Raw genomic sequence first — 27,858 nt, 5'->3', positions numbered from 1 at the left:
GAGAGGCAAAAGAATAAGATCACAAAGGGGCACATAGGTGCTTCAAAGGTACTGGTATTTCTGACATTGAGAAATGGGCACGTGGATGTTCATTTATGTTATTTTTAATACCTTATGTACATAACATGCTTTCTTTTGAAAATTTGAAATATATCAAGTTGTAAATTTTTTAATTCTAGAAAAGAGAAATCTCATTTACACATTACAGGTGGGAAAGTAAACTAATAGACTATTCTGAAGAAAAAATTGACAATACTTAACAATTTCGTTTCAAAAGTACATATCCTAGAGAAATTCAGTTTACAAATGTAAACAAGGAGGCATAGACAAAGGTGTTCACTACATCATTATTATAATGAATAGAGGGAAAAAAATCTAAAAATCTACCAATAGGGAAATATGTAAATAATGGAGCCACTACACTGCTAGTTCAGCGGATACACTATGGAACTCAATTACATAAAGTAACAAAAGCAAGTTTTCATTATATTCTACTCCCTTTTGAAACCTCACCAAGGATTTTTTTAATGCATTCTTTTTTTTTTTAATTTATTTTATTTATTTATTTATTTTTGTCTGCATTGGGTCTTTGTTGCTGTGCGCAGGCTTTCTCTAGTTGTGGTGAGCGGGGGCTACTCTTCGTTGCAGAGTGCAGGCTTCTCATTGAAGTGGTTCTCCTGTTGCGGAGCACGGGCTCTAGGCGCACAGGCTTCAGTAGTTGTGGCACATGGGCTCAGTAGTTGTGGCTCGTGGGATCTAGAGTGCAGGTTCAGTAGCTGTGGCGCACAGGCTTAGTTGCTCCACGGCATGTGGGATCTTCCCAGACCAGGGATCAAACTCGTGTCCCCTGCATTGGCAGGTACATTCTTAAGCAATGCATCACCAGGGAAGTCCCACTAAGGATTGTTTTAAATGTATAAACCCAGAAGGATGAAGAGAAAGAGAAGGGAGTAGATGAGAGACATCAATAAACTTCTTTAGGTTGGAAAGCAGACCAGTACCAACTAAGCAGCCCAGAAAGACCAGAAACATGCTAACAATGAAGTAAGCCCAGAAGCAGACAGATTTATGTTTAAGGAGAAACCCGTAAGTTCAATTTTTCAAGGTACAATGCACCTCTAAAAGAGGGGCTCCAGGTAGGGCCTGCAAACAAAAGAGTTGTTAAAGGATGTATGGGGGGGGAGCAGAGTCAAGATGGCGGAGTAGGAGGACATGGAATTCATGTCTCCACATAGCTAGAGCACCTACAAGGCACTAGTGGGGGACCTCAGACACCTATGGGACAGGAAGAACCCCCAAGTGACCCGGTAGGACATGCGGGAGGGAAAGTAGAGGTTGGTTGGGACCAGTGCCCTGAGGGGTGGCTGGGGGAGGGGAGGAGTTCCCATGCTCAGGAGGGGCCCACCCATGGTGAAGGGTTTGGCGGGACAGGGAGAGACCTTCAGGGGATTGGAGAATCAGAGGGGAATGTGGCCAGAGTTTCCCCCAACCTCTCGGCCCCTAGATAGTCTGCTGGGGTCCCAGGCCAAAACCCCTAAACTTAAGGTCCCCTCAGGGACTGTTTCTTTTTTTCTTTTGCGGTACGTGGGCCTCTCACTGTTGTGGCCTCTCCCGTTGCAGAGCACAGGCTCCGGACGCGCAGGTTCAGCAGCCATGGCTCACGGGCCTAGCCGCTCCACGGCATGTGGGATCTTCCCAGACCGGGGCACAAAACCGTGTCCCCTGAATCAGCAGGCAGACTCTCAACCACTGTGCCACCAGGGAAGCCCCCCTCAGGGACTTTTCCAGCCACATGGGTCTTGAACCTAGGTCCTGCGACCCCACAGCAAAGGTCTTCTCTGGTTTGTTTGGGTTTTTTTCTTTTTTTTTTTCTTCCTATTCCGGTTCTGTTTTACCTTGTTGTTGTTTCATTTATATATAAATTTTCTAAAAAATTTTTTACTTTTCTAACTTTATTTTTTATTCTTTGTTATACTTTTGCCTTTTGTGTTTTTTTGTTTTGTTTTTCTGCCACACCATGCAGCTTGCAGGATCTTGGCTCCCAAGCTGGGGGTCAGGCATGAGCTCCTGTAGTGGGAACGCTGAGTCCAAACTGCTAGACTAACAGAGAACCTCATACCCCAGGGAATATTAATCACAGTGAGGTTTCCCAGAGTTCCTCATCTTGGCACCAAGACCCAGCTCTACCCAACTGCTTGCAAGCTCCAGTGCTGGATGCCTCAGGCCAAACAACCTGTAAGACAGGAACACAGCCCCACCCACCAAAAACAATAAAAAGATGAGACAACAAAAAAATGTTACAGATGAAGAAGCAAGGTAAAAACCTACAAGACCAAATAAATGAAGCAGAAATAGGCAACCAACCTGACAAAGAATTCAGAGTAATTATGGTAAAGATGCTCCAAAATCTCAGAAATAGAATGGAGGCATGGATCGAGAAAATACAAGAAATATATAACAAAGACCTAGAAGAACTAAAAAACAAACAGTGATGAACAACATAATAACTAGAATGAAAAATACTCTAGAAGGAATCAATAGCAGAATAGTTGAGGCGAAAGAACAAATAAGTAAGCTGAAAGATAGAACGGTGGAAATAACTGCTGAAGAGCAGAATAAAGAAAAAAGAGAGAAGATAATTGAGAAGGGTCTCAGAGACCTCTGGGGCAACATTAAATGCACCAACATCTGAATTATAGGGGTCCCAGAAGAAGAAAAGAAAGAGAAAGGATCAGAAAAAATATTTGAAGAGATTATAGTTAAAAACTTCCCTAACATGGGAAAGGAAATAGCCACCCAAGTCCAGGAAGCACAGAGAGTCCTATATAGGAGAAACACACCAAGACACATACTAATCAAACTAACAAAAATTAAATTCAAAGAAAAAATACTAAAAGCAGCAAGGATAAAGCAACAAATAACATACAAAGGAATTCCCATACAGTTATCAGCTTATTTTTCAGCAGAAACTCTGCAGGCCAGAAGGGAGTGGCAGGATATATTCATTCAGTCTCATTCAGACTTGATGGACAAATCAAAATGTTTACAGATAAGCAAAAGTTAAGAGAATTCAACACCACCAAACCAGCTTTATGACAAACGTGAAAGGAACTTCTCTAGGCAGAAAAGGAAAAGACCCACAGAAACAAACCAAGACAATTAAGAAAATGGTAATAGGAACATAGGTATCAATAATTACCTTGAATGTAAATGAATTAAATGCTCCAACCAAAATACACAGACTGGCTGAATGGATACAAAAACAAGACCCATGTATATGCTGTCTACAAGAAACCCACTTCAGACCTAGGGACACATACAGACTGAAAGTGAGGGGATGAAAAAAGACATTCCATGAAGATGGAAGTCAAAAGAAAGCTGGAGTAGCAATACTCATATAAGACAAAACAGACTTTAAAATGAAGACTGTTACAAGAGATAAGGAAGGACACTACATAATGATCAAGGGATCAATACAAAAAGAAGATATAACAATTATAAATATTTATGTACCCAACATAGGAGTACCTCAAAACATAAGGCAAATGCTAACAGCCATAAAAAGGGAAAACAACAGTAACAAAATAATAGTGGGGGACTTAAAACACCCCACTCACACCAGAGGACAGATCATCCAGACAGAAAATAAGTAATGAAATACCAGCTTTAAATGACACAATAGACCAGACAGATTTAATTAATATTTATAGGACATTCTACCCAAAAGCAGCAGAATACACTTTCCTCTCAAGTGCACATGGAATATTCTCCAGGATAGATCACATCTTGGGTCACAAATCGAGCCTCGGATTATTTAAGAAAACTGAAATCGTATCAAGCACCTTTTCCGACCACAACGCTATGAGATTAGAAATCAATTACAGGAAAGAAACTGTAAAAAAAAAAAAAAAAAAAACACATATGGAAGCTAAACAATGTGCTGCTAAATAACCAAGAGATCACTGAAGAAATCAAAGAGGAAATAAAAAATACATAGAAACAAATGACAATGAAAACACAACGGCCCCAAACCTATGGGACGCAGCAAAAGCAGTTCCAAGAAGGAAGTTTATACCAATTCAATGTCACCTCAAGAAACAAAAAAACTCTCAAATAAATGATCTAATCTTACACCTAAAGCAACAAGAGAAAGAAAAACAAAGAAAACCCAAAATTAGTAGAAGGAAAGAAGCCATAAAGATCAGACCAGAAATAAATGAAATAGAAATAAAGAAAATAATAGCAAAGATCAATAAAACTAAAAGTTGGTTCTTTGATAAGATAAACAAAATTGATAAACCTTTAGCCAGGACATCAGAAAAAAAGGGAGAGAACTCAAATCAGTAAAATTAGAAATGACAGACTTCCCTGGTGGCACAGTGGTTAAGAATCATGCCTGCCAACGCAGGGGACATGGGTACAAGCCCTGGTCCAGGAAGATCCCACATGCCGCGGAGCAACTAAGCCCATGCGCCACAACTACTGAGCCTGCACTCCAGAGCCCGTGAGCCACAACTACTGAGCCCATGAATCACAACTACTGAAGCCACTCACTCTAGGGCCTGTGCTTCGCAACAAAAGAAGCCATCGCAATAAGAAGCATGCGCAGCACAACGAAGAGTAGCCCCTGCACACCAAAACTAGAGAAAGCCCACGTGCAGCAACGAAGATCCAACACAGACAAAAATAAATTAATTAAATAAATTTGTAAAAAAAAAATTAGAAATGAAAAAGGAGCAATTACAACTGACATCACAGAAATACAAAGAATCATAAGACACTACAACAAGCAACTATATGCCAATAAAATAGAAAACCCAGAAGAAATGGACAAATTCTTAGACAGGTGCAAACTTCCAAGACTGAACCAGGAAGAAATAGAAAATATAAACAGACCAATCACAAGTAATGAAATCTAAACTGTAATTAAAAATTTTCCAACAAACAGAAGTCCAGGACCAGATGGCTTCACAGTTGAATTCTATCAAGCGTTTAGAGAATAGTTAACACCTATCATTCTCAAACTCTTCCAAAAAATTGCAGAGATGAACACTCCCAAACTCATTCTGTGAGGCCACCATCATCCTGATACCAAATCCAGACAAAGATATCACAAAAAAAAGAAAATTACAGACCAATATCACTGCTGAACACAGACACAAAAATCCTCAACAAAATACCAGCAAACAGAATCTAACAACACATTAAAAGAATCATACACCATGATCAAGTGGGATTTATCCCAGGGATGCAAGGATTCTTCAACATACGCAAATCAATCAGTGTGATACACCACATTAACTGAAGAATAAAAACCATATGGTCATCTCAATAGATGAAGAAAAAGCTTCTGACAAAATTCAACACCCATTTATGATAAAAACTCTCCAGAAAGTTGGCTTAGAGGGAACCTACCTCTACATAATAAAGGCCATATACAACAAACCCACAGCAAACATCATTCTCAGTGGTGAAAGCATTTCCTCTAAGATCAGGAACAAGACCAGGATGTCCACTCTCACCACTATTATTCAACATAGTTTTGGAAGTCCTAGCCACAGCAATAAGAGAAGAAGAATAAATCAAAGGAATCCAAATTGGAAAAGAAGAAGTAAAACTGCCACTGTTTGCAGATGACATGATACTATACATAGAGAATCCTAAAGATGCCACGAGAAAACTACTAGAGCTAATCAATGTATTTGGTAAAATAGCAGGATACAAAATTAATTCACAGAAATCTCTTGCATTCTTATACACTAACAACGAAAGATCAGAAAGAGAAATTAAGGAAACAATCCCATTCAGCATTGCAACAAAAAGAATAAAATAAAAATAACTAGGAATAAACCTCCCTAAGGAGGCAAAAGACCTGTACACAGAAAACTGTAAAACAGTGATGAAAGAAATCAACTGTAAAACACTGATGAAAGAAATCAAAGATGACACAAACAGAGGGAGAGATATACCATGTTCTTGGATGGGAAGAATCAATACTGTGAAAATGACTATACTACACAAAGCAATCTACAGATTCAATGCAATCCCTATCAAATTACTGATGGCATTTTTCACAGAACTAGAACAAAAAATTTTTTAATTTGTATGGAAGCACAAAAGACCCCAAACAGCCAAAGCAATATTGAGAAAGAAAGATGGAGATGGAGGAATCAGGCTCCCTGACTTCAGACTGTACTACAGCTAGAGTCATCAAGACAGTATGGTACTGGCACAAAAACAGAAATATAGATCAATGGTACATGATAGAAAACCCAGAGATAAACCCACACACTTATGGTCAACTAATTTATGACAAAGGAGGCAAGAATATACAATGGAGAAAAGACAGCCTCTTCAATAAGTGGTGTTGGGAAAATGGGACAGCTACATATAAAAGAATGAAATTAGAACACTCCCTAACACCATACACAAAAATAAACTCAAAATGGATTACAGACCTAAACATAAGGCCAGACACTATAAAACTCTTAGAGGAAAACATAGGATGAACACTCGATGACATAAATCACAGCAAGGTCCTTTTTGACCCACCTCCTAGAGTAATGAAAATAAAAACAAAAATAAACAAATGGGACCTAATTAAACTTAAAAGCTTTTACACAGCAAAGGAAACCATAAACAAGATGAATAGACAACCCTCAGAATGGGAGAAAATATTTGCAAATGAAACGACAAAGGATTAATCTCCAAAATATACAAACAGCTCAGGCAGCTCAGTATCAAAAAAAACCAACCCAATCAAAAAATGAGCGGAAGACCTAAACAGACATTTCTCAGAAGAAGATATACAGATAGCCAACAAACATATGAAAAGATGCTCAACATCACTAATCATTAGAGAAATGCACATCAAAACTATAATGAGGTATCACCTCACACCGGTCAGAATGGCCATCATCAAAAAATCTACAAACAATAAATGCTGGAAAGGGTGAGGAGAAAAGGGAACCCTCCTGCACTGCTGGTGGGAATGTAAATTGATACAGCCACTGTGGAGAACAGTATGGAGGTTCCTTAAAAAACTAAAAATAGAACTACCATATGACCCAGCAATCCCACTACCAGGCATATACCCTGAGAAACTGTAATTCAAAAAGACACATGTACCCCAATGTTCACTGCAGCACTATTTACAATATAGCCAGGTCATGGAAACAACCTAAATGTCCACTGAGAGATGAATGGATAAAAGAAGATGTGGTACATATATAAATACAATGGAATATTACTCAGCCATAAAAAGGAATGAAATTGGGTCATTTGTGGAAATGTGGATGGACCTAGAGTCTGTCATACAGAGTGAAGTAAGTCAGAAAGAGAAAAACAAATTTCATATATTAATGCATATATGTGGAATCTAGAAAAATCGTACAGATAAACCTATTTCCAGGGTAGGAATAGAGACGCAGATGTAGAGGATGGGCGTGTGAACATAGAGGCGGAAGGGGAGGGTGGGATGAACTGGGAGATTAGGTTTGATATAAAAACACTACCACATGTAAAATAGATAGCTAGTGGGAACCTGCAGTATAGCACAGGGAGGACAGCTTGGTGCTCTGTGATGACCTAGAAGGGCGGGATGGTGGGGCATGCGAGGGAGGTCCAAAAGGCAGGGGATATATGTATACATATAGTTGATTCACTTTGTTTTACAGCAGAAACTAACACAACATTGTAAAGCAATTATACTCCAAAAGGAACTTGCCTGGTGGCACAGTGGTTAAGAATCCGCCTGCCAATGCAGGGGACACGGGTTCGAGCCCTGGTCCGGGAAAATCCCACATGCCGCAAAGCAACTAAGCCCGTGCACCACAACTACTGAGCCTGAGCTCTAGAGCCTGCGAGCCACAACTACTGAAGCCCATGCACCTAGAGCCCATGCTCTGCAACAAGAAAAGCCACCGCAATGAGAAGCCTGCACACCGCAACAAAGAGGAGCCCCAGCTCGCCACAACTAGAGAAAGCCCGTGCACAGCAACAAAGACCCAACGCAGTCAAAAATAAAAATAAAATAAAATAAATAAAAATTTAAAAAATTATACTCCAATAAAAAAAAATTCTGTAATAAAAATTTTTTAAAAATTTTAAATGTAAGTATACGAAGCAGTCAGTCACTGAGTCCCTCCTCTTCCTACCCAAACAGAAGATTAAATGTTTTCTCCCTTGAGTTTTGAATCAGAGAGACTGTGAGCTCAAAGACATGAAATATAACTGAAGGTAAGAGTAACACATTGAAAACAGAAATATTAAGTGCAAGTATTCAAATTGCACCTTTCCCCTTACCCACCGGGCTGAGAACGCTCACAGTTAGAATCAGACCCCTAAGCAGGAAAGAAGAATTCTTTGTCAGAAAAACTTATCAAGTCAAGAGAAAAAAACCTGCAGATATTAACAACTGGACATCCACAATAATGTGGCCCAGACAAATCATACCATGGTGAAATCTACCAACATACAACTCTAACTCTGCAAATACAGCTTCCAATCACCATTTTAGTTTTTCATCCTTAGAAGTGAGACCGATAAGGATCACTGGACCACTGGACATTTGACAAAAAGCTCTAGTGTAAAAGGTAATGAGCAAAGTAAGCGAAAAAGGTACTTGTATGAAACAGAAACTCTTAAGAAGAAATCTTAATTAAAAGAATTAGAAGGGCTTCCCTGGTGGCACAGTGGTTGAGAGTCCGCCTGCCGATGCAGGGGACACGGGTTCATGCCCCAGTCCGGGAGGATCCCACATGCTGCGGAGCAGCTGGGCCCATGAGCCATGGCCGCTGGGCCTGCGTGTCCGGAGCCCGTGCTCCACAGCAGGAGAGGCCACAGCGGTGAGAGGCCCACATACCGCAAAAAAAAAAAAAAAAGAATTAGAAGAACCTAACATCGAGGAATATCATGAAATTTCAAATCAATAAAGACAGATGACAAGATTCTAAAAGCTTGTAAACATGAAAAAATAGTGGTTCACAAAGGATCAATCAGAGCAATATTCTCAACAACACAAGAAGCTTTAAAAAAAATAGAGCATGTCTTTAGAAGTCTGAAAGAGAATCATTTCCAGCCTAGAATTCTATACACATAATTACCCATCATGAGGGTAAAGTCATGGTATTTTCAAACATTTAAGGTCTTAAATTCTCAGGACGCTACTAAAGGATGAGCCCCACCAAAAAAAAAAAAAAAAAAGAAAGAGGGCAAGAAATATGAGCTACAGAACAGGACAAAAGAGAAGGGACTTCCCTGGATGATAAAGGGAAATCACATTGCCAACACTTACGTGACAGGCCTAAAGATGGACAGGAACAAAAAATAGAGAAGAGAGATCTAGGAAGGATAGCTCCAGAAAAAAATTGAAAATGATGAATTACTTGATGTGTCTACATACACTGAGAAAACATTTATAACTCTGTCACAGAAACTGGTTATAAATTAGTCAGAGGTACACAGAATATCAACAAATTTAAAAACCAAGACAAGTAAATCAAGAGAAAACTAAGAGATAAGCAAATGGCTAAGCAAACTGTGGTATATCCATACCATGAAATACCACTCAGCAATATTCCAAAAAGTTATATACTATATGATTCCATTTAAACAACATTCTTGAAATGACATAACTGTAAAAATAAAGAACAGATTAGGGGTTTCAGGAGTTGAGGGAGTAAGGGTGAGAGAGAAGTAACTTGTTATAAAAGGATAAGAGGGATCCTATAGTGATGGACTTTTTCTGTATCCTGTCTGTATCAATGTCAATATCCTGGTTGTAATGTTGTACTACAGTTTTGCAAGATGTTACCTTTAGAGGAAACTAGGTAAATCATACACAGTCCTGAATTCTACTATTTGTTACAGCTGCTATAAATCTACAATTAGCTCAAAACAAAAGGCTTAAAAAAAAAAAGTAGAAGCTCCCAGTAATATCTCTCTATAGAGAAGGTTATTTTTTTCTCCTTTTAAACAGATTGGATTGAAATGATTAGATCCTCACTCTCAAGGACTGAGCTGGGTCTGATATGACATTTTAGTAAGACTCAGTCCACTCGTAACCTGCCCTGTTCTTCAGAATGCCCCCTCCTGGGTTACTGAGAGCCTAGTGAGCCTGTTTAACCCTTAAAGATTGTGAGATATTCAGTCCAGCCCTTTAGAGGTTTTTGCTCAACTTTTTAGCCTCTGGCCTCAAATTGTTCAAAATGTGTCAAATGCCTATTTGTGGTGGGCCACTTTCCTGCAGTAGGACTTTACCTTCTTAGCACAGCAAGACATGTTTCACTCCTCCATTCTGGCCTAAGGTTCTTCACTACCTCAGAACTTACAAATGTTCTTTAAGGAAAAGTGGCTATCCATTTGAGGCGCCTCCAGAATTCCAATTTGTCATGCCATCCCTGCACAAGTGACAAAATCTCTGCTTTCCCTCAGTGGACTCACACTGTCTGGACCAACCTAAAATCCTCAGCTTTTGCCCAAAATTAACATACTCTCAGGGAAGAAAATGACCAACAATCATCAACTCATATTCTAAGGATTCCACTGTCTTTGAAATTTTAGTTCATCTAGTCCTTGTCGCTTCCACAGCTCCACGGCTCTAAAAACATGATTTGTTTGCATTTTATTATTTTTTTTTAACCAGCTCTTCAGCAGGAGTTTTGACTTACTGCAATCTGTTACATCCTTCCTAAAAGTGGAACCTCTACCATAACCTTGATACCAAAGCCCAACAAGAACATTTTGAGAAAAGAAAAAAAAAAGACAATATTGTTCATGAACACAGATGCAAACATCTTAAATACTGGCAAACCAAATCAAAACAGGTTAATACTTTATGACCAAGTCAAGTTTATCCCAGGAAACTTAGTTGATTTAACTTTCAAAAATCAATATAATTGGGCTTCCCTGGTGGCGCAGTGGTTGAGAGTCTGCCTGCCAATGCAGGGGACACGGGTTTGTGCCCCGGTCCAGGAAGATCCCACATGCCGCGGAGCAGCTGGGCCCATGAGCCATGGCCGCTGAGCCTGAGCGTCCGGAGCCTGTGCTCCGCAACGGGAAAGGCCACAACAGTGAGAGGTCCGCATACCGCCAAAAAAAAGAAAAAAAAAAAAAATCAATATAATTTATCACATTAAAGAAGGTCTCTCAATTCTGACAGAATTGGATGTCTTCATTTCTTGGAACCAAAAGGCTATATGTGTTTATTTGTTTATTCAAGTTTCTAGTGAATGTTATTTCTATAACTACAGGTATTCCTCAGAGATATTGCAGGGTCAGTTCCACACCACCCCAATAAAGCAAGTACTGCAATAAAGCAAGTCACATGAATTTTTTGATTTCCCAGTGCATATAAAAGTTATGTTTACACTATACTGTAGTATATTAAGTGTGCAATAGCATTATGTCTAAAAAAAAGTACATACCTTAATTAAAAAATATTTAATGATAACCATCATCTGAGCCTTCTGGAAGTCATAATTTTTTTGCAATGGTAACATCAAAGATCTCTGATCACAGATCATAACAAATATAATTATAATGAAAATGTCTGAAATATTGTAAGAATTACCAAAATATGACATAGAGACATGAAGCGAGCAAATGCTGTCGGAATAATGGCACTGACAGACTTGCTTGACACAGGGTTGCCACAAACCTTCAATTTGTAAAAAATGCACTATCTGTGAAAGGCAATAAAGCAAAGCACAATAAAACAAGGTATGTCTATATACAATTCTTCTAATTAGTATTGTGCTTTTGAATAATTTGTCTTTAATCATTAGCTTCAAAAACTCTATTCCAAAGTCTGCTATTTTGTAGAGTTAGGTCAACCTATCCTCTTAAGATATATAATCAAGAAAAGATTGATTCCCCAGTTTAGCAAATTGCCTTCAGTTTTAAAAAAATAACCAAACTTGCCAACCTGGATTAGGAACTTCAGTAGTTGCCCACTTTCCTAAAAACCTAATTTAGGCATCATTTAAGTAAGAGTGAAAAATAATTGTGTTAAAATTTGATAATTCTAATTCCCAGACCTCCAATTTCAAACACAGGAAATGTCAGACCAAAATTTTCACAAAATACCTCCAAATTTTATATAAACTCAATGGGAATATAGGGTTCCTTTTTAAGAATAAGACTTACAAACAACTAAAATGTATCTAACTATATATTGTGTATTGTTCACTCACTAAACTATTAAATTTGTACCAGTTCTCCTTTTTGACTTACCTCTTTACTTGGTGACTGAACACAAATGTCTTTTATTTTAGGTGTTGAATAAAGCACTGATTTTGTGGAATCATTGGCAAGACCTAAAAAAAGTTAAAACAAAACATGTATAAAATTTTTTGGTTACAATTAAAAAAGGCCTACACGATATGTGAAGAAGTCTTTTGACTCTTTTAAGCGCAATTAGTTTAACTTAAGTACAGACATCAGTTCAATATTCAAATGTTCCTAGAAGGCATCAGGACTGAAACAGACAAACAAGATTCCTGAAGAAATATGTGCCAGTTCTTCTTTCAGAACTTGTAAAGAGAAGATACTTTTCCACTATCTGTGTTTTTCTTTGGTTGGCCTATTCTTTTATTCCAATACCTTCTGACACCGACCAGCACTAGGAAAAGTTTTTGCCATTATACTCTTTTCTTTAGAAAGGGGTGCAAATCACCAAACATTATCTCAAGCTCTCCAGTGATCCCAAGAATTCTGCACATTTATTTCCATTAATGAAATACTTTCTCTTGTGTATGATAATTATTTATGGAATTCCAGACTATAGGAATCTAGTGTGAACTAAAGGGAATAACAAATTATTCTCATTTTTGCCAGTATTATCTTCAGTATACCGGAAGGTACATGAAGGACTGCACATGTACTCAAAATTCCTGGGAAAATATTTTATATATTGAAATGCTAGAACATATTTGCTGAATTTGGTATTAAAGGACAAATTTACATTTTCATCCATCCCAACCCTCAAAGTCCATCTATAAATGAAACCTTACTTTTTTCTTCAAAACAGTCTAGTAAGATTTCCAGTATATTCTGGCCTTTCTCCGTATTAATGTCAGGTGCCCTAATAAGAAGGAAAGAAGGGAAAATGTTAACATATCATCTCCAAAAGATATTTGCTACTTATTAACATCTACCTTGAAAATTCCGTATCTCCTTATTATAAAATCTTAATTTTTACTTAATGGGAAAAATATCACCTTTACTATCTGAGGACAAAACAAGTATTTGACAGTCCAAGAGTTCCCAGAAAAGTATGTGAAGTAGTATGTCATTGTCTACATTAACAATTATATACCCTGACTGAATAGCCACATCTAAAGTTGTTTTAGACTACTGCTCTATCTAAACAATAACATAAACTTTTTTGAACATATTCAATCAATCCTGAAATGCTTCTTTAATAAAGACTCTATGGTCACAAGTCCTATCAGCTCCAAGTAATACAGTCTTCCTTACAAGATCTCAAATGCATTTCTGATTCAATACCTTTAATCTTAAGGAGCTAATGAATCAGTATAAATTTTTTAATTAAAATTTGTATTGAGACAATTGTAGATTGACATGCAGTTGTAAGAAATAATATAGAAGAGATCCCTTGTTCACTTTATCCAGTTTCCTGCAATGGGAACATTTCACAAAGCCATAGAGTATACTATCACAACCAGGATACTGATGTTGACAGAATCCACCAATCTTATTCAGATTTCTCCAGTTCTACATGTACTCAATTGCGTGTTTATGTTTGTGTATATAGTTAGTTCTATACACTTTATTACATTTGAAGGTTCAGATATGACCACCATAGTCAAAATACTGAACAGTTACATCACCACAAAGATTCTTCTATTGCCCTTTTAGAACCACATCCACCTTTTCTTTTAGCCCCATGGAATAAACTGCATCTTTCTATTATTTCCATTCAATCCACTCTAGAGTGCTTTCCCCATAGTTGTCATTTAGTCAGAATTGAAACTGCCTCTTCCTGGTCCATCATTTATCAGGCGAATTTCTTTTCTCACCTCCATTAAGTCATTGAACTGCCTGCATTAATATTTCTCTGTTAATATAAAATAACTAAGATGACTGTACTTAACCAGTGGGTATATAAATCATTATTTTAGTCAGAGGTAATAGTTCTTCCTTTCTTCATTTAAAAATTCCACTTTCAAGATGCAAAAAAAAATCATCTTAAAAGTTTAAGTACACAAATCACCTGGATGGTCGGCAAAATCTTCTTCTATAGTCATTTTTGAGATGATCCTGAAAGAAAAGTAAATCATCAATTTGGTGAAAGTTTAAGTTCTTTATTCACTCATTCAGCAAGTATTTGCTGACTGCCTATTATAATACTATAAAGAGGAATATCTTCTGGATCAAGTGAAAAAGAACTTGTCTCATATCCACTGTTTCCAAATGTTTGTTTATACTATTTCCTTACTCTGGATTTATTCCATCTTCTTCCTCCTCTTCCTCTTCTTCTTCCTCCTCCTCCACCTCCCCCCATACCTCTTCCATCATCAAAATCATACTATCTGGGCTTCCAATAATTCAAGTTGGTTGACCAACAGTATCTATTTATCTCCTTTTCCTGCAAGGAGATCCCTCTGAAGTAACAGTAAAGGACTAAACTGGCATAAAATGACAATGAAAAAAGAGAATGGAAGAAAGGGCCATCTGTGGACAAACAAATATAACAGATTTCTGGAAGATGGAAAACAAATGAAACATGATAATTAATGAAACAGAAGAAAAGCAGCAGCCTAAAGTAAGCTCAGAGGATACTGTTCTGGATGAGGAGTGAATGGCCAGCATAAGGTAAATACCTAGGAAGTTAAGAATGAAATATCAGAAAAACTGAGGATAAAAAGATGTTAGAATGTTTCCAGAAAGAGAAAAGAGGTAACCCCAACAAAGAAGCAGCCCCAATAAATGGAAGCAACAGGAAAAATAAAACACACAGACATGCTGAAATTGGATGTGGAGAGCATATTTGTGAGACTTTGGGTCCTATCTTTTAATTGTAAAATCTATAAAGTTAAATTTTCTAGTTGAAAATTTGGTGGTAATAGGAAGAACAGTATGCTTTTTAAAATAAATAAATTACTACCAATACAAAATGTTTAGTAAGCTGCACTTTTTTTTTTTTTTTTTTTTTTTTTGCGTTACGGGGGCCTCTCACTGTTGTGGCCTCTCCCGTTGCGGAGCACAGGCTCCGGACGCGCAGGCTCAGCGGCCATGGCTCACGGGCCCAGCCGCTCCGCGGCATGTGGTATCTTCCCAGACCAGGGCACAAACCCGCGTCCCCTGCATTGGCAGGCGGACTCTCAACCACTGCGCCACCAGGGAAGCCCCGTAAGCTGCACTCTTCCTTGGCCCAATGGGATATAAATGACCCCACCCCATGTGAACACTCTCTTTACCCCACTCATGCTCTGACATCCTGAGCTGAGCCTCACTCCTGACTCTACTAAGGCTCCTACACACAACTTTGGACCACTGTAGTTTCCTACCCACGGGGACTGCTGCCACCTTGCTTCACTTTTGGATTGAATTATTCAGAAAGATGAAGACCTCTATTAGATTTTAAGAAACTTGAGAGCAGAAACTTTGTTTTAAGCTAGCTTATATTCTTCCCAGAGCCTTGCCTAGTGCATTGTATACCACACAAACACCATTTTTTGTTATCTTTTTGACGTGCCAAATAAATAAGACCAAAAATTTATGAGATAAAAGTGTCTTTCTTTAAAGAAGGTGACAGTGTTTCACATACCCTGTTATCTTCAGGAGGTAAGTAAGGAGCAAAAGATTAAATCTATTTTATAGATAGCAAACTAAGGAACAAAGACATCTAACAAATCTGCATTTTATCACAAGTCATTTGATGGAAAATTAACTCAAGCACTTAGATCTCTCATCAGTACTCAGCATTCTGAAACACTTAAGTAAACCCCTGAGAATGTTAGTTAACTCCCTTCCAAGGCCTCATTTAAGGTCACTCTTCTCCTAATTTAATACAATAAAATGATAGAGTCGTCATATTTGCACACTAAATGTTTTTGAACATTAAATAACACCTGTAAAGTACTCTGTTCCTCTTTCAAATAGAAAAATTTTAAGGTTAAGACAGTTCTTTCCCTCAGCAAATATGAAATCGAGCACCTACTACAAGGCCAAATGCTATTTAGGCACGCTAGAAAACAAGTGGTGAATAAGACAAAAGAGGTCTCTTAATTCTAAATTAAAAGTTAGAACACAAAATTTTTTGATTTTCAAAATAAATACACATTCAAAAACTTGCAATTTCAACTCATTTTTCACTCAATTTCAATTTTAGTTTCTTCCATTTACTGTGAGATTATTTTTCTCAAAGAAAATAATATACAATACAGCAGGGTTTCTCAGCCCTAGCACTAATGACATTTTGGGGTGACTCTCTTTGTTGTGAGGGCCTGTCCTGTGCATTGGGAGGATGCTTGCAGCATCCCTGGCCTCCACCTAGATGCCCTTAGCACCCCCTCATCCATGCTTTCTCAGGACAACCAGAAATTTTTCCAGACAACACCAAACGTCTCCTACAGGGCAAAATCACACCCAGTTAGAAACCACTTAAGTACAGGAATGACTGAGGATAATCTTTCAACTCCTTTCTCCCCCTGTCTTTTAAATGAGTTATGACGCAAAGTCAGATGTTAGAACTAAAAGGCTCAAAACAATTCTAAGGTTATGATAGGCATTTTAAAAGTGAACTGCGGGGCTTCCCTGGTGGCGCAGTGGTTGAGAGTCCGCCTGCCGATGCGGGGGATGCGGGTTCGTGCCCCGGTCCGGGAGGATCCCACGTGCCGCGGAGCGGCTGGGCCCGTGAGCCATGGCCGCTGAGCCTGCGCGTCCGGAGCCTGTGCTCCGCAACGGGAGAGGCCACAACAGTGAGAGGCCCACATACTGCAAAAAAAAAAAAAAAGTGAACTGCGGAAATTTGCTCCTAGCCATGTCTTCTCACCAGACTTTAAGGATCAAGTGATTCCTGGCCAAGGAACAAAAGCAGAATCGTCCCATTCCCCAATGGATCTGAATGAAAACTGGTAATAAAATCAGATACAACTCCAAGAGAAAACACCGGAGAAGAACCAAGCTGGGTCTATAAGGAGCCCTGCACATAAGGTGGCACACATATTTATGCTGTGTCAAGGGCACTTGCATCTTACCATATCACTCTGAAGAATCACTACTATCTGAACAGCTGGATGTGTTTTATCGGGAAAATGATTTTTCTCTTTGTGTCAGTGTGTCTGCACTAGTGCTCTGGTGAGACCTTTTGTTGTAAAATAAAAGTGAACTGTGGTCAGACCAGCAGCTGCTCTTCCAGCTTCAGTTTTGTCCATCTCTCTCCTCCTCAGTCTGAGAAGCCAAGTGCAATACCCCGGGAGAAGGAAAGAGAACTTTGAAATAAGGAGACACAAGGGCAATGATTACAGAAGTTTGACTGGAGGCATGAAAAGCAAGAAAAGCAGTCAATGTGAGAACTAAGACAAGCTTCAACCAGTCTAAGCTTCCCATATTCTGAAGGGCATCATCTTAAAGATAGGAGAAATTCATAACAGAAAGGCAGAGATCTCAGTGAGAAAACAAGTTGTTTATTAATATCATTAATATTATTATTACTAATCGTAGATTTTAAACACATACCAACACTGATACAAATAAAACACAGATCATGGTTTAAAAAAAAAGAGAGAAAGATAAAGAATGAGAAGACAAGCCACAGACCAGGAGAAGATAGTTGCAAAAGGCACATCTGATAAGGACTGTTATCCAAAATATAAAAGAACACTTAAAACTCAACAAAAAGAAAACCCAATTAAAAAATAAATGGTTCAGGGGCTTCCCTGGTGGCGCAGTGGTTGAGAGTCCGCCTGCCGATGCAGGGAACACGGGTTCGTGCCCCGGTCCAGGAAGATCCCACATGCCGCGGAGCGGCTGGGCCCGTGAGCCATGGCCGCTGAGCCTGCGCGTCCGGAGCCTTGCTCCGCAACGGGAGAGGCCACAACAGTGAGAGGCCCGCGTACCGCCAAAAAAAAAAAAAAAAAAAAAAATGGTTCAAAGACCTTAACAGACACCTCACTTAAGAAGATATACAGATGACAAATAAGCATAAGAAAAGATGCTCCATATCATATGTCAAGCAGTAATGCAAGTTAAAACCAGATACCACTACCCATCTGGTTGTGTGACCAAACTCTGGAACAATGACAACTCTAAATGTGGAACAACGGGAACTCTCATTTTGGAAGGCAAAACGGTACAGCCACTTTGGAGGACAGCTTGGTGGTTTCTTACAAAAGTAAACATACTCTTACCACATGACCCAGCAATCATGCATTTTCTTTAGTCAACAGTATGAAAGGGTGGTATAGGAGTACTTTTTACTATGAGCACCTGCATTGTTTACATTATATATAACTGTCAACTGAAAAAAAATGGGCAACTTAAAATTTGCGAGTTAAGTTTTATTCGGGGACCTTACTGAGGACTACAGCCCCGTAGACAGGCTCTCAGCGAGCTCTGAGCAACAGCTCCAAAGAGGTAAGGGGGGGACCGGGATATACAGGAGTTTGGGATGGGAAAAAAAAGGTAGTCAAACATCAAAATCAGACACCTCAAGTTAATGATTTTTAGTGCTTCTCTATAAATGGGAAGATGCAAGAGTCTGGGCTCATTGAAGTTATTCCTTATGTAAGTCTCATAACTATCTAGGGCCAGTGTCCTGTTTTTCTCCATCCTGAATTCCCCTTAGGCACACCCTGCAGGCAGCTGCAGTTGCTGGTGGCTTGAAGGTGGGTAACATTCGTTGTTTACTGAAATGGCAGGTAACAGTTTTTCTCCACAATACATCTTTTTATACATACAAGCATACATATATAACTTTATTATAAATGGGAAGATCTTATTCATCCATGCTGAAGATCTTAAAAGGGGAGATAAAGTAGAAAACACAAGTTTAGGATAGGGGCTGCTATGGGTTGTATAAGGTATAGTAACCATAAGCGAAGTCTGAAATATAGAACAGTGAATACTACGGGAGTCCAGAAATAGGCCAACAAAAAAATGAGTTCCCGCCCCCTTCAGCCATTCACAGCTGGCACTTTTAACTAGTAGCTGCCTCTCAGAAAACTTTCTGTCAATAACAGACGCCTCTCTACACTAGCAACTCTGAAGCAAAGGCACACTTTCAAGGCGTTTCAATACTTCTAAGGACAGAAAATTATTTGGAGGACTAGGAACTGGAGTTAGGCTAACAAGTAGAAATCGCAAGATTCTCTGAAGAGAAAGACGCCGTCACGCCCGGGGATTACAAAAAGCCTTGAGGAAACACAAGTAAATTAACTCTAGCTATCGGCACCCGATCACTCCCGAGGTCAAAAAACTCGCGCGGCTTCCCCACTGAAACCCCCCAGAAGCCACAACACCTGCCCAACGCTTCACTCTCCCCGCCTCGCTGGGTCCGCGGCCTGCACTTACCAGCCCCCACGCGGCCATGTTCCGGCGCGGCTCAGCCCGCGCAGGGTTTGGGGGCGGAAGTCCACAGGGGACGCAGCTCCAGGCAGCCCAGCGAGGACGGAGTCACCCGAAGAACAGCCAGGCAGAAATCCAGTAGCACCTTAAGCGAAAGACGGCGGTAGATGGTAGGAACGAAAGAGCCGCGACCCAGCGAGCGCGCGCGAGTGCGCGCCCACTCGCGCGCATCCGCCTACGCAATTTAAAACGGGCTGCACATGCGCAGAATGGGCCCTTCGACTCCAAAGGAAGAAAGCCGTTAGGGGCCTGCCCCCTCACTGGTACTCTCCCGCAGTCCAGCCTTCCTCCTCCCAAGAGCCCCGCCCCATCACGTCGTAGCCCTTCCCCCATCTCATGTGTCCCCTAGTCCCTTACTCCCACAGCTTCATAGTCTCTCTCTCTCCCCCTTTCCCTCCTTACCTCCCTCCCTCCCTCTCTCTCTCTCTCCCTCCCTCAGCTTCATTCTTTCTCTCTCTCTCTCTCTCTCTCTCTCTCTCTCTCTCTCTCTCTCTCTCTCTCTCTCTCTCTCTCCTCTCTTCCTCTCTCTCTCTCTCCCTGTCTCTCTCTCTCCTTCCCACGCAGAGAAGGTGTAAAACTTCCTGACGGTTCTCTTATAAAGTAATACTTGGAAGGATAAGAGACAGAAATTGCAGAAGACGTTTGAAGAGTAATGTTTTACTGTGTAGGCTCATCACCCACACCCCAGCCCGTTTATGCATCATCTCTGAAAGCAATAATGTTATAGTAAAAATGGTGATGGATGATGTATTCTTTTTTCCAAATATGTAGGTAATATTTTTGTGAGGCATTGCCAACAAAATGATCTGTGTAAGTATATATCATTTAAGTATGACGTCCTGAAAGGAGTCCTAAATCAGGAGCTTTGAAACCTGCTCAGTGGACTAGCTATGTCATGTAGGACAAGCTCTGGCACCGTTCTAGCAGTTTCCTTAATTACATAATAGGAAAGTTAAGTTAGATGCTCTGAAGACTAGAGCTGACCATTTTATGATTCTAAGAAACTCTGACCTATTTTTATGATTTAATAAAAATTTGCAAGGGAATTTTCATCAGAAAATGAGTTACTTTCTCCTCAGGCAAGGGAGACAAAAATAAATAAATGGGACCACATCAAGCTAAAAACCTTTGCACAGCGAAGGAAATTATAAACTAAATGAAAAGGCCACCTACTGATTGGGAGAAGATATTTACAAGTGATATATGCAGTAAGGGGTAAATATCCAAAATGTACAAAGAACTCATACAACTCAACATCAAAGAAACAACCCAATTAAAAAATGAGCCGAGGAATTGAATACACATTTTTCCAAAGAAGCCATACAGATGGCTAATAGGCACATTAAAAGATGCTCAACATCACTAATCATCAGGGAAGTGCAAATCAAAACCGTAAGGAGATATCACTTCAAGGTATCACTTGCAGACAAACTGCAAGCACATGTCAGAATGGCTATTATCAAAAAGACAACAAAAATCATGTGTTGGCAAAGATGTGGAGAAAAGGGAACTCTTGTGCACTGTTGGTGGGACTGTAAATTGGTACAGCCACTATGGAAAACAGAATGGATATTCCTCAAAAAATTAAAAATAGAACTATCATAGGATCCAGCAATTCCACTCCTGGGTATTTAATCCAAGGAAAACAATTTAGAAAGATTTATGCATCTCAATAGTCATAGCAGCATTGTTTACAATAGCCAAGATATGGAAGCTGCCTAAGTGCCCATCGACAGATGAATGAATGAAGAAGATGGCATATATATATATATATATATTTATGTATATTTATATACGTATATAAATAATGGAATACTACTGGACCATAAAAAGGAATGAAATTTTACCATTTCCAACAACAGGGATGGACATAGAGGGTATTATGCTATATGAAGTAAGTCAAACAAGAGAAAGACAAATGCTGTATGATTTCACTTATATGTGGAATCTAAGAAACAAAACAAATGAGCAAACTTAAGACATAAAAAGTTATAGATACAGAGAACAAAGAGGTGGTTGCCAGAGGGGAGGGGTGTGGGAGGAGGAGAGAAATAGGTGACGAAGATTAAGAGGTACAAACTTCCAGTTGCAAAGTAAATGTCACAGGTATGAAATGTACAGTGTAGGGATATATAGTCAATAACTAGGTAATAAAAATGCATTACTTATTGAATAAATTCATTAACCAAGAATTGAGCAAATAATTTTTTTAAACTTGTAATGCTTTAACAAATGTTATCACCTGCTAAGACCTTTTTTCTTTTTTCTTTTTTTTTTTTTTTTGTAGGAAAGAGAGATCGAGAACTAACTCTGAAATCAGACAAGCCCTAGTTCCACACTCCTCCACTAATTCTGCCATAATGGGCAAGTTAATTAAACTATAAGTTTCTCAACTCTCTTGTCCGTAAAATGGGAACAATGTTAAAGTTGTTCAGATTGGATTAATTCCTTTTAAGATCTAGTTGAAATGCCTAGAACATAGTGAGAATTCAATAAATAATGCTATTGGTGTTATCAATATTATGGAGATATTTATACTTGGTCTAGGAGAAGTTTTGCCAACCAGACTACTTATTTAATTTGGTCTCACATTTGGAATAGTTAATAATATACACTGTCATTTATTGAGTGCATACTGTATGGTAAGTTCTGTCATAAATGCTCTCCATGAAGTAACTTATTTAATTCTGAGAACATTCCTATGAGAAAAGACGATTAATATCCACATTTTACAGACAACAGAACTGGAACAGTCTTTAAGTAACTTGCCCAAGATCACACTACCATTAAACAGCAGAGCTGGGGATGAACCCCAGCATTCTGGCTCCAGAACCGAGCACTTAATCACTATACTCTCAGTGAGAAATTTTAGCAAGCATAATCATAGATGTAAAGTTCCACGTGTAAAATTATAGCCCCCAGCTTCCACTGGAAACAGTAACTCTCAGAGGTATTTTGAGAAACTTGAAATGAAATGACATACTGGTATAGAATGCAGGGGGGTGTAGGTAATGAACTGGTCTGTTCTAGAGAGAAATTGGAGCTGCACCCTAATGAAAACAAAAAGTTATGCAGACTCCACAGTTCCCAAACTCTTCAGTTCCCTCTGCATCTGTCGTAGTATTTACTAGCCCCTCCATAATTTTAGCATCCTAAAATAGGGTTGCTAGTTGATGGAGTAATGTTTATAAAACCCAGATTTGTCATTACAGACCCCTCCCCTCCAAAAAAAATATTAAGATCAATCCCTATGAATTTCCATGACAGCTGACTAAAATCTTGAAGTTTTCCATCACAACTACTTATCTATGTAAGAGGTGTGTGTGTGTATGTGTGTGTGTGTGTGTTTATGTATCCATGGAACTATGTGTATTAGATGTGTATATGGAGAAAAAGGTATACAGAAATTTTGCTTGAAAGAGAAGTAGAAACTTTTAGTTACTTATGATTTTATGTTGCAGATAATTTCAAATTTGTAATTGTTAAAATTATATTAAAGAATAGACCTGAAAAATGACACTCCAAAACTCAATTTGTTCTAGAAATTATAACATAGTTGCAATTACAACTTAAAATTTTCTTTATTCATAATGGACCCAAACTGGCAACGTGCCCATCAACTGGTGAATGAATAAATAAATTGCAATGCATCCATACTGTGGAATACTCCTCAGCAGTAAAAACAAACTACTGAGGCACACAACAACACAGATGAATCTCAGTACTTACTGAGGGACTTCCTTGGTGGTCCAGAGGTTAAGACTGTGAGCTCCCAATGATAAAGAAGATGTGGTACATATATACAATGGGATATTACTCAGCCATAAAAAGGAACAAAATTGGGTCATTTGTAGAGACGTGGATGGATCTAGAGACTGTCATACAGAGTGAAGTAAGTCAGAAAGAGAAAAACAAATATCGTATATTAACGCACATATGTGGAACCTAGAAAAATGGTCCAGATGAACCAGTTTTCAGGGCAGAAATAGAGACACAGATGTAGAGAACAAACGTATGGACAGCAAGGGGGGAAAGCGGCGGGTGGGGGTGGGGGTGTGATGAATTGGGAGATTGGGATTGACATGTATACACTGATGTGTATAAAATTGATAACTAATAAGAACCTGCTGTATAAAAAAATAAATAAAATTTAAAAATTAAAAAAAAAAAAAGACTGCACTCCTAATGCAGGGGGCCCGGGTTTGATCCCTGGTCAGGGAACTAGATCCCACATGCCACAACCAAGAGCACGCATGCCACAACTGAGACCCAGCACAGCCAAAAAAAAAAAAAAAAAAAAAAAAATCATGCTAAGTGAAAGAAGCCAGACATCAAAGGCCATCTGCTGTATGAGTCCCTGTACATGACTATATAAAACTATATGAACAGAAGTGAGATCACTGGTTACCAGAGGATGATGTCATGGCGGAAGAAGACCCTGACTGCAAAGAGCCAGGAGGGAACTTTCTGCAGTGATAGAAATAACTTATGTCTTGATTATGGTGGTGGTTACCTGACTATATGTATTTGTCAAAACTCTTAGAACTGTGTTCCTCAAAAAATGGTAATTTTGCTGTAAATTATACCTCAATTAACTTGACTTGAAAAATTAACAACATGAGAGAGAGACAGAGAGAAAGAAAAACATAGCAACCAAATGCAATGTGTGAGTTTTGATCAGAGTCTTGCTCAGATCAAAGAAGCTATACAGAGCTTTAAGCAACAGTGGAAAACTAAAATATTGATTATCGCATGACAGGGAATTGTAAATTTTCTTAGATATTATAATGCTATTGTTGATGTAAGAGAATGTCCTTACTCTTCATGTTCTTACTCCAACTGTTAAGTACAATCACTTTAGTAGCCCTTTCTGAAAAAATTATTCTCGGATTCAAAGGTTCTACTGGACTGTAATTGCCAAGTTAATAAAGTATGCTTGCAATATGCAGATAGGTGGCAGCAACGTTCACAAAAAAACAAAAACAAACAAACAAAACAAAAAACAATGTTATGCACAGGGTCTTAAAGGTCTGCATTGAGTTGGTAATTTTAAAGTGCTGTATAAACTGACCAGCATTAAGTTTCCTAAGTTACCTTGGCACCAACCATTTGATTCTTAGTTGCAATTATACTTTATTATATATACATTGTTTCTCTTAACAGGAACACTGGGAACAAAAAATCTCTATTCTTTAGGTCTCCATTCTGTAGCCTCTAGTTTACTTCTAGTCAATGTAATTCTTATCTCATAAAAAGGAGCTTTTGTAATTTAAAACATACTTACATTTTCAAAAGTTTAATATAGTTCTGCATTATAATTTTAACCTTGCAAAGATGTAAATTACTTTGGTAGTACTGGGCAAAAATTTAAATAATGTACCTTCATACTTATTGACCTGGAAGTGTGCTCTGGATACATTATTTGAAAAATGCAGTTTATCAAGTATCATTACAGTATTCACTTGATTACATAAATATATACAAATAGAGAAAAAGTGCCAAAAAAGTGATTGGTACCCACCCAAACAGTGCTAATGGTATGGATGGTGAAATAACATGTGATTTTCATTGTTTCTCTATTTTGTCTGAGACGTATATAAGTTTTCCACTTATAATTAGAAAAAAATAAGAAATTATTTTAAGCTAAGTATGCATAGGAAATGATATATATTTGTAAATTCAAGTGCCTATAGAAATTTGTAAACAATAAAATGCCAAAACTGTAGCTTGCTGGCAATACCTAACAGAAAGAGATTTACAAGATGAAAGAAATAGGAAGACAAACTGCAAGCAAAGATGTGAGGCAGAAATGATGTGCTGTTGACACAGAGAGAATTTGTGAGATATTGAAAAGGTGCTTATGTTTGCAAAATGCAACTAGATTATGGAGCACCTCCAATGTTAGGATAACTTTTCACCTCTTCCTATAGACATTGGAAAACTGTATTAATCTGGGGTAAGTTACATAAATTCATATAGCTAATTTAGGCATTTATCTGCTTGCATAATTGTTGGGAAGGATGGAGAAATAATGTGTTGGGGGCTTTCAGGAATGATTCCCAAAGATACACAGCAAAACTGACCCACCAAGAGCCAGCTGCATGAAGCAAACTGAAAACTGGGAAGTTGGTCCTAATGCTGGAGTCTGCAGAACCATATTGACATGGCATAAACAGAAAGCCACCATAATTACAAAACTGCCATGTCAAGAAAGCCACCACAGATAAGAAGCCTCCTGAGCAAGAAGCCTCCTTACTGCTTTTGGCTTCAGGAGCACACTGTACTTCACACAGATCATTATCAGAAAACCATTGTTCCATGCCTTGACTATCAACACCCATGAAACTAGTGATCAGACACTAGGACTTCTTATAACATTGCCACAGAAAAATCTGATGCCTACATACCATGATCACCTATAGAAAAACCAAAGGCTGGGAAAGAATGAATTCTGTCTCTCCTCCGCCTTGCCAACATTGAATGCATGCCCTCTCTAGCTGCAAAGAAGTCTGGAAAATGTAGTTTTTAGCTTTTCAGTCTTTGCGGTAAAGAATGGCACACTAGAAGGAGTTGGAGTCGAGGTAAGGCACCAACCTACAGTTAATAAGATTAGCGAGTTAAACCACTCTGACAGCTACTAATGTCACTTCACTAACAGTGATTCTTTACCTTTTTTTTTTTTCTGTCCCAAAAGACCTAGCAGAAACATTTTCTGAGTAATAATGACTCACTATGGCACAAAGTTTTCACATAATTGTTAAAATTAAAGCTGTGTTTTCACTTATGGATTGTAAACATAAATGTATACAGTTCACATATCTTCAAAATTTACTGCAATGAATTGTGATGCAAAGGGCAATAAATCATCAATAAACATTAAATAAAGCAAAGGTCAGAAACTTAAAAGTACTGGAAAGGGATTGGAGGCTCCTATTCATGTTTACTGATTGAATCAAATGGATAGTAAAGTATTTTAGAGATCCTTAAATATTATAAAAAATGTGCATTCATTCACTTTAATTGTAGTATAACATAGATGGCTCAAAAGAGCACTGAGGTTTTGATTTTATATGAGTTAATCCATTATACTTCACTCAAAGTTTTCAGTTATATTTTTCATGTATCCTGATGTATAGCAAATTCCTGTGACACAGATGCTGATGATGGCTTATAATAGTTGGATTTTGGTGTATTTTCAAGAATTTGATAATAACATGATTGTTATACATGGCAACAAAAGAATCATATGTCAACCAATGTTCACAACATATCAGAAAAAAGAAACTCCTGTCACAGTGGGGGCTAAGAACTCTCCAAATTAGAATCATAAAACTTTTCAGCTGGAAGTTATTCATTTAATAGATGGTTACTGCAATCTACTTCTTATCAACCTTGACTTCAACACAACCCCTGTATTTGAAAAACTCCGTTTCCTATTGATGCAGAGGCTATACCAATAACTAAAATACAATGGGGCAAACACTGTAATAAAAAATGCATAAAATGCTATGGGAATGCAGGGTAAGAGTGATAAACATTCCTCTTGGGAATGGGGAAGGCTTCAGGAAATCTTCATAGACAAGGATATATTCAATCTGGGTCTTCAAGGATAAGTAGGGAGTTGTATTAACAAGAAGAAGGAAGGGTACTGAAGCAAGGTGTACAGTGATTGGAAAGGTATGAGGTGATGGGAAAGACCATGAGGTATTAAGACAACTGGGAGTAACCAAATTTACTAGAAGAGAGAGTATTTTTAAGGAGTCTCGATTTAAAAGGGCCCTATTACAAATGACCTTGTGATGCTTGAGCACATTGTTAGTGCTCAATAAATATTTAGTGCTGATGAAAAAATAAAAGAATGAATCTGAAAGCACTGAGAATTCATTAAAATGTTTGAAACTGGGGAATAACTTGATTACACTACATTTTAAATGAATCAGAGAGAAAAAGAGTGGAAAGTAAGAGGCTGCTTGGAAAGAAGCCTATTGCAGCTCTTCAGACAAGAAGTGAAGAAGCTGTTGTCCCAGAGAAGTTAACTGGTTTGTTCAAGGTCTAGAGATGGTTACTAGCAAAATTGGCTTCTCTCCCTCTGCCCAAACACTTTTTCTACTACATTTTCTTACCTATAAATTCATTATTCACTACCTAAAACTTGAGATCTCTATAAGAGGATTTCTATTGTAATGGTGCAGTGGTACAATGATGTCGGAAGTTGTGGATAGGTCTAACTGGATAATAATATTTCAGCAGGATTTTTGCCATTTT

At 38.4% G+C, this 27,858-nt stretch overlaps 1 protein-coding gene and 1 pseudogene across 2 annotated transcripts in view; one reads left to right on the top strand and one right to left on the bottom strand.

Annotated features, from left to right (window-relative positions):
* The window catches only part of CENPC (centromere protein C), an 84,656-nt gene extending 64,856 nt beyond the window's left edge, over window positions 1-19,800 (bottom strand). For both annotated transcript variants that reach the window (XM_060108983.1, XM_060108984.1), the window contains exons 1-4: window positions 19,540-19,800; window positions 14,237-14,283; window positions 13,014-13,084; window positions 12,235-12,317 (exon numbers count right to left, since the gene is read on the bottom strand). In XM_060108983.1, coding sequence (XP_059964966.1) covers window positions 12,235-12,317; window positions 13,014-13,084; window positions 14,237-14,283; window positions 19,540-19,557 — 219 coding nt within the window. In that variant the 5' untranslated portion in view covers window positions 19,558-19,800. The remainder of the gene's footprint in view (window positions 1-12,234; window positions 12,318-13,013; window positions 13,085-14,236; window positions 14,284-19,539) is intronic.
* LOC132484264 (large ribosomal subunit protein eL39-like) lies at window positions 17,009-17,164 on the top strand (annotated as a pseudogene).
* Window positions 19,801-27,858: the final 8,058 nt, after the last annotated feature.

The sequence above is a fragment of the Mesoplodon densirostris genome, chromosome 1 (genome assembly GCF_025265405.1).
Source record: "Mesoplodon densirostris isolate mMesDen1 chromosome 1, mMesDen1 primary haplotype, whole genome shotgun sequence".
Classification (NCBI taxonomy): Eukaryota; Metazoa; Chordata; class Mammalia; order Artiodactyla; family Ziphiidae; genus Mesoplodon; species Mesoplodon densirostris.
Note: the sequence above shows the minus strand (reverse complement) of the source record. Positions and strands in the feature narration are given on the sequence as shown.